At 39.5% G+C, this 13,109-nt stretch overlaps 1 protein-coding gene across 1 annotated transcript in view; it reads right to left on the bottom strand.

The window, feature by feature from the left end:
• Positions 1–13,109, bottom strand: part of COL4A4 (collagen type IV alpha 4 chain) — a 66,747-nt gene that overhangs the window by 7,589 nt on the left and 46,049 nt on the right. The window contains exons 31-42 of the mRNA XM_069024023.1: positions 12,769–12,912; positions 12,279–12,386; positions 11,851–12,029; positions 10,755–10,818; positions 10,175–10,249; positions 9,927–10,034; positions 9,495–9,602; positions 5,521–5,592; positions 4,598–4,726; positions 2,672–2,779; positions 2,030–2,185; positions 1,302–1,400 (exon numbers count right to left, since the gene is read on the bottom strand). Coding sequence (XP_068880124.1) covers positions 1,302–1,400; positions 2,030–2,185; positions 2,672–2,779; positions 4,598–4,726; positions 5,521–5,592; positions 9,495–9,602; positions 9,927–10,034; positions 10,175–10,249; positions 10,755–10,818; positions 11,851–12,029; positions 12,279–12,386; positions 12,769–12,912 — 1,350 coding nt within the window. The remainder of the gene's footprint in view (positions 1–1,301; positions 1,401–2,029; positions 2,186–2,671; positions 2,780–4,597; positions 4,727–5,520; positions 5,593–9,494; positions 9,603–9,926; positions 10,035–10,174; positions 10,250–10,754; positions 10,819–11,850; positions 12,030–12,278; positions 12,387–12,768; positions 12,913–13,109) is intronic.

Genomic DNA, 13,109 nt, shown 5'->3' on the forward strand with positions numbered 1-13,109 from the left:
GGGGAACTGGGAGTTTTTAGTCTGGAGGAGGGTCAGGAGAGACCTTATTGCTCCATTACAGTTACTTGCAAGGAGCTTGTAGAGACTCTCTCCTCCCAGGTAACAAGAGGAAATGGCCTTCAGTTTCAAGAGAGACTTATATTGGATATAAGGAAATATGTCTTCATGAGAAGGGTTGTCAAGCCCTGGAACTGTTCAGGGAAGTGGTGGAGTCACCGTCCCTGGTGTTATTGAAAAGACATGTAGATGTGGCACTTGGGGACATGGTTTAGTGGTGCCCTTGGCAGTGCTGGGTTAATGGTGGGATTTGATATCTTGAAGGTCTTTTCCAACTTAAACTATTCAGTGATTCTACATTCCATATTTGGTGTATAGCTTTAGTCTTAATGTGCCCCAACAGATCTGAGTTAAAGCCTAAAGTCTATACCTACCCAACTTCAGTGCAAACACCTTAGCACGTGGAAAACTTTGCAGTATTTTGCCTATTGTGTTGCTGCAAAACCATCAATAGGCAGGCAAAAAAACCTAGCCCATAATGGCCATTTGAAGTAATTCTAATATAAAAAAAAAAACCAAAAACCAACAGACTAGATATATTTTATATATTTTAAATTACTGGGACCTCCTGCCTGTTTGCATTTTGGATCAACATTTAGTCAGATGGAGAGTTCAGTGTTTGTAGTAATCCAGTGTTAGGATTCAAGCTTTTGCTATGATATTGGTTAGAAAGAAAAAAAAACCCAAATAAGAACTAGAAACAGATGTTCCACAAGTCTAATTAATGTCCTAGCATGAGACTTCTCAGCAGAGCATTCTCATGACATCAGTGCTGTTTATGCAAAGCATATATTAGAACTGTGTCCTAGTAGCAGTACCTACTACTCCTAGAACCATGCCAAGGATACCTTCTAATACGAGCTGAATGTTTCTATACATAAGGGAGCTCCCATGCAAAGAATAATAATCAAGAGTCATGAACTTACCTATGAAACCTGAAGGATTTGAAAAATGGAAAGCAGATTGTGGCCATTGTGGTGCAGGTGGAAGCAAGTTTCAGGCATGTAAATTAGAGTGAAGAATGGAATGAGAACTAAAATCACTTACATGAGGTGACATTAGAAACAAATAAATAGTTCAGAAACTTTCACTCAAATGAGAAATCAGTTAAGTTGACAACTGCAGGGGTCTTTTTTCTGAGATTGTTTAAATTATCTGCATGCAAGTAAACATTAGTACGATTATTATGAATAGAAAGATCACAGTTATAGTTGAATGACAATAAGAGACAGGTTCATAAGTACCTCTGGGACCTCTGGGACCAGGTCTTCCTGGAAAACCTTGGTCTCCTGGTTGTCCTGTAGCACCAGGTGGACCCTGTGGGCCATGGATCCCCATAGGGCCTGGAAATAACACCAAACATAGCTAAAATGAAGTCTGGATGCTTGAGTAACAAAAAATGCTTGGGAGGCCTCAACTCTGTTGTGTCACAGAAAGAAATGCACATTTCTTCTTTCCCTGGTCTGGATCTGACTTATAAATTAGGACTTTTCTTTTTGTAGAGATTGGAAGTGATTGGTGTAGATGGGACTTCTCTACAGTGCGTGAAAGAAGCAGAGTATGTAGATTTCTGTTTTCAAACTAAAGAATCTCTTGAAAGCCTCAAGCTATTGATATGGGTCAGATGTGAGACTCTGTTAGTTCAAACACATCTGCGTTTTCCATAGTTTCTCAAGACTCTTTAAGAGAGGTCATGGTTTGCTTATCTGGCAAAATCAAATCTTTTACTGCCTTAGGTTGGCAGGGGTGTCTTCCAACAAGCTGTTGGAAGCAGCACATGTGAATCTGTCTCTACTCTCACCTTCTACCCCAACCCCATCGTATCTGTAGGTAACCAGGCAGAGCTGTGGAATGTCCAGCCTCCACCCCTTCTGCCTGGCTGCATCTCCAATGGCAACCCCCTGGGCACAAGGCTCAGTCGCAGGGGCTGGGCATAAATGCACACAGAACTTAAAAACATCTCTGACCATACCCTTTGGGCCTTCTCTTCCTGGGCTCCCTGGAGGGCCTCTGGCTCCCTGTTGTCCTCGTGGCCCAGGATTACCTGTTGCCCCTCGAATGCCAGTATCACCTGGATCTCCTCGCACAAAGATAGTCTCTCCAGGAGGACCAGGATTCCCAGGATCACCTATGGTAAAAGAACTTTATTCTTAATGTATGCACAAAATATAAACATCTAAAAATAGCCATGTTCTGCTGGTGGGGTTTTTCTTCTTTTACTCTAGGTTTTTGGTTTTTTCTCTAGGATGTAGGACAGCCCTTGCATGTTTTTGGAAATACTAGTGTTAGCCTTTGTCCAAGGCTTTGTAAGGAAGATAATGTCAGGAATAGTTCCTAAAGTTATTTAACCTCTGTGCAAGCAGAAGGTGGCAAGGTACTGGTACATTCATTGAAACACTGTTTCTCTATATTTATATCTTATAGGTTAATTATTGTGTTGCTTAGTCTGGAGATCTGCATTTTGTCCTTGCTCTGGTGATCTACATAGAGGCATTGATGGGTTTCTTTATTCCATATGCACTTCTATACATTGTTCCACAGACAGTAACCCTGTTACTCCTAGTAGCCTCAGGGATTTTTACATGATAAAAATTGGTATTTTTAATTTTAATACCTCTGATGCCATCTAAACCAGGTAATCCTTGATCACCTGGAGGACCAGGGGAAGCACTATCAGGAGATCTTCCCATAGGTCCAGTGGGTCCAACAGGTCCTCTTCTACCTAAGGGATCACATTTAAAACAAAAAATTTTAAAAAAATCTGGGTTTTCTTTAGATTACAGACAGAAGGTAATAACTAAAAGAATGTTGACATGAGAAGTCATGGAGGTAATGTATGCTCCCACTTGTATACCAAACATACCAGTCCCCAGGCTAATGAGGCCATCTTGTCAACGTCAAAATATCTGTTGTCTTTTTAAATTTTTAATTCTCCCCATAAACTCTATGTAACCTTACAAATACATCATCACATGTTGGCACATTGCCACGGATAGCCACGTTTTCCTGAATTCCAGCAAAGGGAGAAATGGTAACAATGTAAGATGAGTGGGGACTGTGAAATGATTCTGCCTGAGGCAGGGTAAGTATTCACAGATTGTTCCTGGCAAAAGAGAGTTACACCAATTCCTAAAAACCTCAGTGGACAAGATGAATTTACTAGCCTTAAATGATTTTTTTTCCTAATCTTTAATCTGGATTTTTACACAATAAAACATTTATGCCCTTACTTGTGACAGGCAGAGTTGCAGGTTACCATCCTCTGCATAACACTTTTGAACAGTTACAGCTTGTTAACATGCGGGTTGCATTCTGTTGCCTTCTCTTTTCAACAAAAACACAAATCTAGTTTCTTCTGTCTTGCTTTTGACCCCATCCTTCCATTTACTTTCTGGTCAGTTTTCCCTTATTTGTCAAAGCTGGTCACAACCGTGGGAGGCCTCACCTGTCCTGTGTCAAGCAGTGTTAATACATCTCAGAATTAAACTTCCTCTTTTTTCCTCAACAGCACCATTCTGTTGACTCCCCCAGTTCCCAAACTAGGAACCAAACTAAGAAAAATGGTTGTGTCTTCATCTTAGAATAATTCGCCTCACCAGATTTCACCTCCTGCTATTTTTCTTCCATGTGTTATGTGACTGTAGCAAGGTCTGTCAGTGTAAAGCTGATGTCACTTCTAATCACAGAATTGCTGAGGCTTGAGTGGGCCTCTGGAGACTTTCTAGTCTAACCCTCCCCTCAAAGCAGGATCAGCTAGAGCAGGTTGCCTCAAACTGTGCAGCTGTGGTTTGAGTATCTCCAATGACAGACACTTTGTAACTTCTCCAGGCAACCTGTTCCCACGTTCAATTCCCTTCACAGGGAAAATAAAACTTTTCCTTATGTTTAAGTAGAATTTCCTGTGTGTCAGTTTGTGCCCATTACCTCTTGTCCTGTCTCTGGATGTCACTAGGAAGGAACTGTCACCATGTCCTTCCCATCGGGTACTTACACATATCAATAAACTCCCCCTGAGCCTTCTCTTCTGGAGCTAAAGCAATTCCCCCTCCCTCAGCCTCTCCTCATAGGACAGATGCTCCAGTCTCTTCCCTTTCTCAGTGGCTCTTCCTCAGACACTTGCTTTTTCCCATTTGTGTGCAATTCCTATATTACCAAGCTCTAAAATAACCACTTCAATCTTGTGAAGCAGTTCTATCTTGCACTTAGATCAGAACAGTTGATAGATTTACTCTAGTTCTGGGACTGCCGGATCTTCTGCACTCTTTTTCTTCAGGAATTTCTTCCCAAGTGGCAGCCCTACCTAGCAATTCCCTGAGGCTATTCAAGTCCATAATTTTCTATTTTCATTCTTTCCTCTCCTATAACATAAACTAGAAATTCCGGAGTCTATGTATCTACTCAGGAAACATCAGCAGGTTAAAACAGAAATGTTTTTAGGGAGAGAATCTTCTGAGTAATGTTTGTATTAACCAGAGTAAGAGCCTGTATGAGCTTAATTTCAACTCTGCAGAGCAGCACTTTGGAGAAGACCTATTCTTACCTGGAAATCCTGGGAATCCCCTTTCTCCAGGGGGGCCTGGAATAGAAATACCAGGCCATCCAGGTTCACCTCTGTCTCCTTTTGGTCCAATTTCTCCTGGGTATCCTGGGGGCCCTGTCTCACTCTGACCTTTATAAGAAAACAATTATGTACATAAAGTTTACAGCAAGTACAAATACAGATGTGCAGAACAGAAATACCAGTTGCAGATGTTCCTCCTTGCAAGGGTTGCCTAGTGCTGTTTTTCTGGTTCTCTCTTGGAAGCTGGATAGAGTTTTGTTGAATCTGGCCCTAATTCATCACTTTCAAAGAAAGTAATCTTTTTGCTTTAATGCTCTTCTTCAGGGGTTATTTTATATGGTGTCATTATTGTCTGTACCTGAAATGTAACGTGATTGCATGGTTCTAAATTTAATTTTCTACCAGCATATATCTGTAATCTTTAGATAGATTATAAGCATTGTTTTTTTAATAGTGCTTCAAAAGCACCTTTTGAAAATTGCAAATGCATTAGCATGAGTGAAATCCACGTTTCTCATAAGTTTGTGGCACAACTCCCCCGGACTTTAAATGGAGCCGGGATTTCACAAGTTTCCTTTTAATTTGTTAGTTTTATCTTTTACATATTAAAAAAAAAAAAAGAGACTTGGCTCTCCTTTGAATCATCTGCACTTAACTTTTTAATTTTATAAACAGCCCTGAAATGTTCCAACAACATTATGTGAGTAATGGAGGTTTCAAAGTTTTCCCCACAAATAACTGCAGGTGTGCCATTAGGCATATTTTAGATTCTGTTTGAGAGTTTAGTCTGAGCCTTAATGATATCTTCTGGGCAAGGCAAACATCAAAATAACATGCACCACTCCTTGCACTTTCAGTCATTTAGGAGAAGATTTTCTGTTCCAGTTATTTCTCATCTTTACCTGGAGCTCCTGCAGAACCCTTTTGACCTTTAAGCCCATCCAAGCCATCCAGTCCAGGCAGTCCAGGAAGACCTGAGAGGTGTTACAGAGGTATGATTGGGTGCCACAAGAATCTTTTACAGTCACAATTAAAAATCAAGCCTTTTTTTTTATCTGACAACACATACTGGATCAGGATGGGGTATTTGCTGAATTTGCATACTGGTAACTGAAGATGAGACCACATGGTATTGCAGTCTTTTTGAAAGGCAAATGGGAAAAATTTAAAAATAGTCATAATACAGTTTCCCATCAAAGCAATCAGAAAGCACAACTTTTAATCCTTTAGGTATTTCCATACTGCAGCTAGCAGATTATGGGCTAATCTATGGAGAACCTTGTGTCTATGGCTGGACAGCTACTGCTACATGTGCTCACTACTGCAAAGTTTGCTGTGCTACCACTTCATGGCCACTGATGGGGATGCAGACACTGCTTAAGATATCTGTAAAGCTGGAACTTCTTTGCAGCTTCCGTTCAAAATAGAAATGCAATTTTACCCAGCTGCACCAAAAAGAGGCTAAATTTTCACCTGGCTTCCCTTCTCTGGTCCTGCAGATTTCACACAGAACACTATGCTTTTTTTTGCATCACTCTATTACAAAAGTTCTTTGAACTGAACAGCACAAAGTCTTTGAAGACAACAAATCTGTAATTGAGACCTATGGTGACACATGGTGGTATATAGAGCAGCTCTGTCACTAGTGATGCTCCCTAGCACTGGCTGTTTGTGGTAGTCAGACATAACTTTTGCTTTATAAACTGTGTTTCTTTGAAAATTGCTAAAACACAATAGTTAAAGCCATAGATGGCACCTTTTTATCAATTTTTTAAAAAGTTGAACTAATCTGAGGTTGTTTGTTGTTTGCAGTGGAGGGTAAAAATATCTCCATGTCATCAGCAGTTTATAGTTCCTAAGTTGTATAGGTAAACTCAAATGTGAGAACAAACACTTCCTTAGTGCAGACAGCAGTCTGTCACCTGGTGATAGCAACAGGTCTGGCAAAACTGATGGGTCATTTGGGGACAGGTTTCAAAGAGGTTTCAGAGAGAGGAACAGATTTGGGATGCTTCTTGCTCCAGAGAGGGACACTGATCATCAAGGAGCTGAATGATACTGTCAGTACCTACTCCTGTCTCTGTTCTGCTGCTCATCTCTGCCTCCTTTCTTTCCACATCAGTTGTTCTCCCTGCCCTGCAGGTTTCTGAGTCTGGTTGCAGTGGTTTTTTTTCCACAAGTCTGAATTATCTGTGTGTCTGTCTCCTTTCCTCTGGCTCCTTCCTGGCACAGAAGATGTAGGTTCTCTGTTGGGTGCCAGTGCTCGATCCCAGCATGTCCTGCAGCTCATCAATCTGCCATACATCCAGAGCAGGGATCTTGGGAGAATTTATTGCTCTATTTAAGCACATCTGAATGGATATATTTTTTAAAGCTTATAAACTGGTCAAACTGGGCAAGGACAAATTGCTGTAGGAACAGCAACATGTATGCCCTTCATCAGCTTCTTCACCTGCCAAATTTAAATGTCCCTAGTTCAAAGATGAGAAAAATAAAAAATAAATATACATAATATTTTTAAAATTTATATTTTATAAATATTAAAAAAATAGAGTTCTCTAGTGGGCACACCAAAACTTATATAGCTTTGTTCTCAGAAACTGTTGAATTATTTTAGTTAAAATTTAACAAAGGATGAATTGGAAAAAAAAAAACAAAAACAAAACAGTGTGTAGCAAACACCAGTCTGGAAAAATTTTAAATCCAGAAGATTGTTTGAAAACCTGCAAAACATTGATAATATACTCTCTTTGTAATCCACTTCATAATATGGGATACTAGTAATGCAACCTGTAATATCTTCTGTGACCTTAATTAACTGTTCTTTAATTTTTCATGACATTCTAAGTTTCATTCCTGCTTTCTGTAGCCTTCTTGTAATTTGGACATGTTCCCATTTTAAAATTCATGTAAGAGTTGCATTTGGGGAATTTAACAGTGGTATTTTAAAATTATTATAAACTCCTAACTTATTTTGGCCCCCAGGTCACCATTTAAAACTTTTTTGATCTTTGGCTCATTCAGGCAAGATTGATGGGTTGGTTTACTTGCTTTCCAGGGAATTTCTGACACATTTGCCAACAATCCATTATAATATCAGCACTTGTAATTCTAGATTTTTGGATTGCTATAGCTCCATGTTTCTAGGTACAGCTGAATTGGCTGACCTGAGCATGAACCACTGTTTCTGTATTGTACAGCCCAATTCAGCTTCTACTCATACAGGTCATGCTGCTGATGGTCTGAGTATTACTTGCCTCATCAAGGATTACTCACACAAGTAAGGCTTGCCAGGCTAAGCCCTTAACTAGTAAAACTACTGTAATAAAGAAAATAGGATTATGCTTTGATAGATGATGTTTAACTTACATTTTTAAATCTAAAAGTTCTTTAAAATCTGAAAGTTCAGGCAAAAAACCTTTAATGTAACTGAGAACCAATGAGACTAACGAGGCCGTGTACTTAGCTATGAATTATCCATTTCATTTCTAATTCTTGCACCAGCACTTGTTGAAAACAGCACCAAGATCTATATATCCAATTGAATTGGAATACAAATACCAGTCAGTCTTCATTACTGGCTATAGTTTCAAAGGTGTTAACCTTTTTTCAGCTATGCTGGCAATACACAGAATCCTCAGCTTAGCAGGCAACTCAGTCTCTAATGAATTGCCATTTGGGACTGAACTTTTCCCTGTGCAGGACGTGTGTTAATTTGTTATGTTCCTGTGCAGGACTAGGGATAACTTCTGCACAATATACTAAAGAAGTGTCTTATGACAAGAAGGAAAGAGCCCATCAGCAATGAAGAAGTTTTTAGCAGAATAATGCTTTTTTACTTTTTTGATGCCTTTCAGACATCCCTGCCACTGCAGATCTCTGCCTTTGTTACAGCAAATATTGTTTGCAACACTGAAATGTTCTCTTGCACATTACGCACCAGCAGGGAATCTGTCATGACAGTTTAAGTCAGCACTGCTTATTTACTGCAAGCAATCATAAATTGTTTCCATTTTTCATTTGAATTTTCAGTAGTTTATAAGAAACCTTCTCAATTTTTCCTTAAGCTGAATTTGAAAAAGTGGATCTATTGTCCTCTCTAACCAGTTTTTATAGCCCCAAGTGTTACTTTACTGTGGTTTCTGTATAGGGGTCACTATTCTTCCTGTTTGGGAACTGGTTATGAAGCACACTATAACAGACACAGGATACAGAGTTGATAACTTTCTTTATGAAGTATTAATAGCTTAAAATTTCAATTCTACACATAGTAAAAGTTAATAATGTTCTCCAACAAAAACAACTGTATAGATGAACTGATGTTCAATCTAAACACAACAATCATTGTGAGAAGTGTAAATTAGGATTTGGAGGAAACACTTCTCTGTTAAATCCACAAAAATCAGTTTTGGGAGAAAACAATGCAACAAGAAAACCAATAATAAAACCAAACTGAAGTTATCACAATTTGTTAAAACAAATTTGAAAGACAAAGCTGTCATAGCAGCCTGCTGGGTTTATAGAGTAACAGTGGCACTTCATGGTGAAAATGTAGAACACAGCATAACTGAAGTGAAACAACTGAATTACTACAAACTCCATTTTATTTCCTAAGTTCTGCTATGAGTTACACCAGCTAAGCCAGACTCTGTTTCTACCCTCCTCCTTACTCATTTTAGATTGTAGCCCAATTTTCCAAAGTAGCATTTATGTTACTTCTCAAAGGTGATGGGAACTGGCCTAAGTCTTCTAGCAGCTTGAGACCACAGAGTCCAAATCAGTCACAGTTAGGCCTTTTCCATTTTCACTACTAAAAGGGTATTTATGTCTGGCACTGTCACATTACCACTAGAATGGCACTGTATATAGTGTTTACCTTTTCTGCCTTGGGATCCAGGTAACCCTTGCAATCCTGGGGGTCCCAAAATTCCATGTTTTCCTTTTTCTCCAGGTTCTCCTGGCAATCCTTGAGGACCTGTAGCTCCTGAGAGTGAAAAAAAACCCAAACCTGTGAATAGGCAATTCTATTAAATTGTTGATTTTTTTCCCCATGCTATGCAGCCCACTGTGTTAACAGCAGTACCTGAACGTGTTTGGGGATGTAGGAAGAATTGATGTATCTTGCTCTCTGAGACTGAGCAGACAATTGCTACTGTCTATAGGTACAGAAAAAACTTTCAATGCCCTCCTTCATATGATCTCTGATTTCTCCAGCCTCCTCCACAGAGATGCCTCCTCAACTGCCTTTCCTTGTTCTGTATCTCTTTTGAGCTCTTCCAAGGCACTGTTTTTTAAACTTTGGCATTACCTGGTAATCCAGGTAGCCCTGGATATCCAGGGTCACCCTTGGATCCTTGTCTTCCAGGTTGTCCTTGGATACCTGGTAAACCCTTCTCCCCTGGGAATCCACGAAGTCCTTAAAGAAAACAAAAAAAAAAAGGCAGCAATTGCTCCAGAATGGCTCAAAATGAACAGGGAGCTGAGCTCCCTCTGCTAACAAAACTGAGAGAAAATAATTTTTTAAGTTCAATTTTTTCTTCAATCAAAAAGAGGTACCTGGTAATCCTGGATCTCCTGGAGGTCCTTTCCGACCGTGCGTACCAAGCAGAAGAGTTGGGTCACCTCTCTTGCCTGTTGAGGTACAATGACTTCCATTTTATACAAGCATCCTTTCCATCCACAAAACCAAAGCTATACACTTTTTTTAAGACCAGAAAAGTCACTAATAAACAGCTATAGAAGGGGCTAAGAGAATACAAATTGAAAATTGCTTTGGCACATGCAAATTATGACAGTTCACTTTGATTGCATTTTCTCTTCTTTGATTTGACAAATTTTCCATATCAATAAAAATGGATTTATACATGGTTTTGATGGAATTTTTAAATTCTATGAAATTTGACAGGAATTTATCTTCTAAATTAGTAATACCTACTTCTAAAGGAACAAGCTGTTAAAGAATATACTGAAATGCAACTTTTGCCTTCAGGTAAGTGAGACTTGTTTCTAATTACATTCATGTTTTATGGGAAAACAGGACAGAAGTGAAAATAATTTCTTAGTTTCTTCACCATCTATCCCACATGTATCCTAACAATATTTCTCTTTTCAAAGCATATCTATATAAACTCATTACCTTTACATCCTTTGGGGCCAGTCAGTCCTGGATAGCCAGGGTTTCCTGGTAAGCCAACATCACCCTGATTTTTTAAAAAAAATAAAAATGTTTGACATAGGATATGTGTAGTAGGAATGATCTGCAGGAGCATTTGGTTCTCTTAGCAGAACTGTATCTTAAGCTCAACAGAAAAGCATGTTGCCTTTGTTACCTGTCTAACACTAGCCACCAACAAGAAACTGTAGGTTAGACTTGCTAATAATTTTGAATTTGTGCTTTTATAGCTTATTCTCATTCTTGGCTCAAACAGCTTAATTTCACCACAGATGGCTTGAATAATTTGATTTAAAGGTACCATAAAATATATATCCAATATTGTATGTTACCGAAAATTTACTATAAACATTACCCAGAAATATTGTGATGTAACAATAAAAATGTAGATTTCCTTATTTTTCCTTTTGAATAATGACCTTTAATCAGCAAATAAATTTAATAAAGCAAACCAGCAAAAGTATGTCCCTTTGCCAAGAAAACAACCGTGCTTTATGCTTCATGTAATCTCACTGTCTACCTACCCAGCATACAAGCAGTGAAGAATTGTACCTTGCATGTGATGTTTGGGTGGTTTTGTGTGTTTGTTCTTGAGCAACACTGCTTGCCTAGGTTTTGCTTGGGGCAAAGATGACTTGGTTTGTCTTGTCTGTTGCTTTGGTCACTTCACACAGCAGGATATGAAGAAGCAACTACATATTAGCTTCGTAATTGTGCTGCTGCTATGTTATGATCTCTGTGGTTGAAGACTTGATTGTGCATCTGATTTTTGCCCCCCTACTTAGTGTAGTGGAGCCTGGACTTCAACCATGTGGCAAAGAACTACATCAGAGCAGGTAGCTAAGAGAGACCCCTTCCTAACTCCCACCACAGTTCCTGCTAAAATGTAACCAAAGCACAGAGGTGTTTCCTTACGAAATTTACATTTCCTACTACACTGGCTGTCTCTTCTCAGAGGGAACATCTAGTGGGTGAGTACAATACAATCACCCTTCATCATATTTCTTAGAGGCAGGTGATAACTGCAAAGTCCAGGACACTTCACTACCATTCTGTTTACCTGGTCACCTGGTCCTCCTTGAAAACCTGTCATTCCTTGAAAGCCCTTTGGTCCAGGCAAACCCCGTGATCCTGGAAACCCCATCACTCCAGTGTCACCTTGGTCACCTGGCAGTCCTGGAACACCATTCTTCCCTGGAAATCCTCGTGTGCCTCTGAAACCAGCATTGCCTTTTTCACCTGAAGTTAATTGCAGAACAAGATAATGACCAATCAAATCAAGCCAGTGTTTGACATTTTCAATATGGCAATGTTTTCACTCTTGGTGTACTGCCTTAGTAATTATCCTGAGAAACTGTGCAGCCAGTTTAGGAATCTGTAAACATGGTGAGGTGGCTGGATGTTACTGCAGTCCTGAGTCCACACTGTGAAAACCACCAGTGATTTATATCAGAGGAGTGTATGCAGGGCTTTCTTTTATGAACTTACCTCTTTCACCTCTAAGTCCATGCTCCCCAGGAAACCCTGGGTCCCCCATTTGTCCTTTCTCAAGACGTAGGTTAACACAGCCGCTGTCTCCTGGAGGCCCCCTTTCACCTTGGAAGCAAACATATGGAATGTAAATATATCCTCAGGAGTGACGTGTCCTGAAAATCAATTTGAGTGATGACTTTCCTAATAGAGAAAGCCTTTAAATACTAATGTGGTTCTCTGTTGTTTCAGCAGGCTCACTGCTAACAGAATTTGCAATCCTTCCCTTGCTTTTTTGTTACTTCAGTCGTAACCCAGGTGATGTTAAATCAGAAGAATTAGGAAAGATTGTGAAATTATGAAAGACAGCAATTTTGAACTGCCTGGGATTGCACCTTGCAGATGATTATTCTCTTTCCTATAAAAAGTAAACAGGTTTTTAACACAGTAGTAACAAAACTAAACATAGCAGCAATATAACTACAGAGTGAAGTGGATTTTTACAAACCTTTTATTCCTATATCTCCACATTCTCCACTAGGACCAGGTAGACCCCTTTTTCCTTCTTCACCTTTTACACCAAAGATTCCCATTGGGCCTTGTATTCCTGGGAGTCCTGGGAATCCTTGGGGTCCTTGAATCCCTTTGCTTCCTGGTAATATGAAATGCTTTATTTACATGTTGAAGTCTGCTTCTACTGTTGCTGTCATATTCTAAGGAATAGTGTAAAGCAAAAGCAGGATGTTTAGGACTTCTTAAGAAATCAGCAGAACTAGAGAACCAAGAGTTGGAGCATGGCTCCAAACTTCTCTTGAAACCCAGATTCCACTGAAGCAAGGATCCTCCCCC

The sequence above is a fragment of the Aphelocoma coerulescens genome, chromosome 9, assembly GCF_041296385.1.
Source record: "Aphelocoma coerulescens isolate FSJ_1873_10779 chromosome 9, UR_Acoe_1.0, whole genome shotgun sequence".
NCBI lineage: Eukaryota > Metazoa > Chordata > Aves > Passeriformes > Corvidae > Aphelocoma > Aphelocoma coerulescens.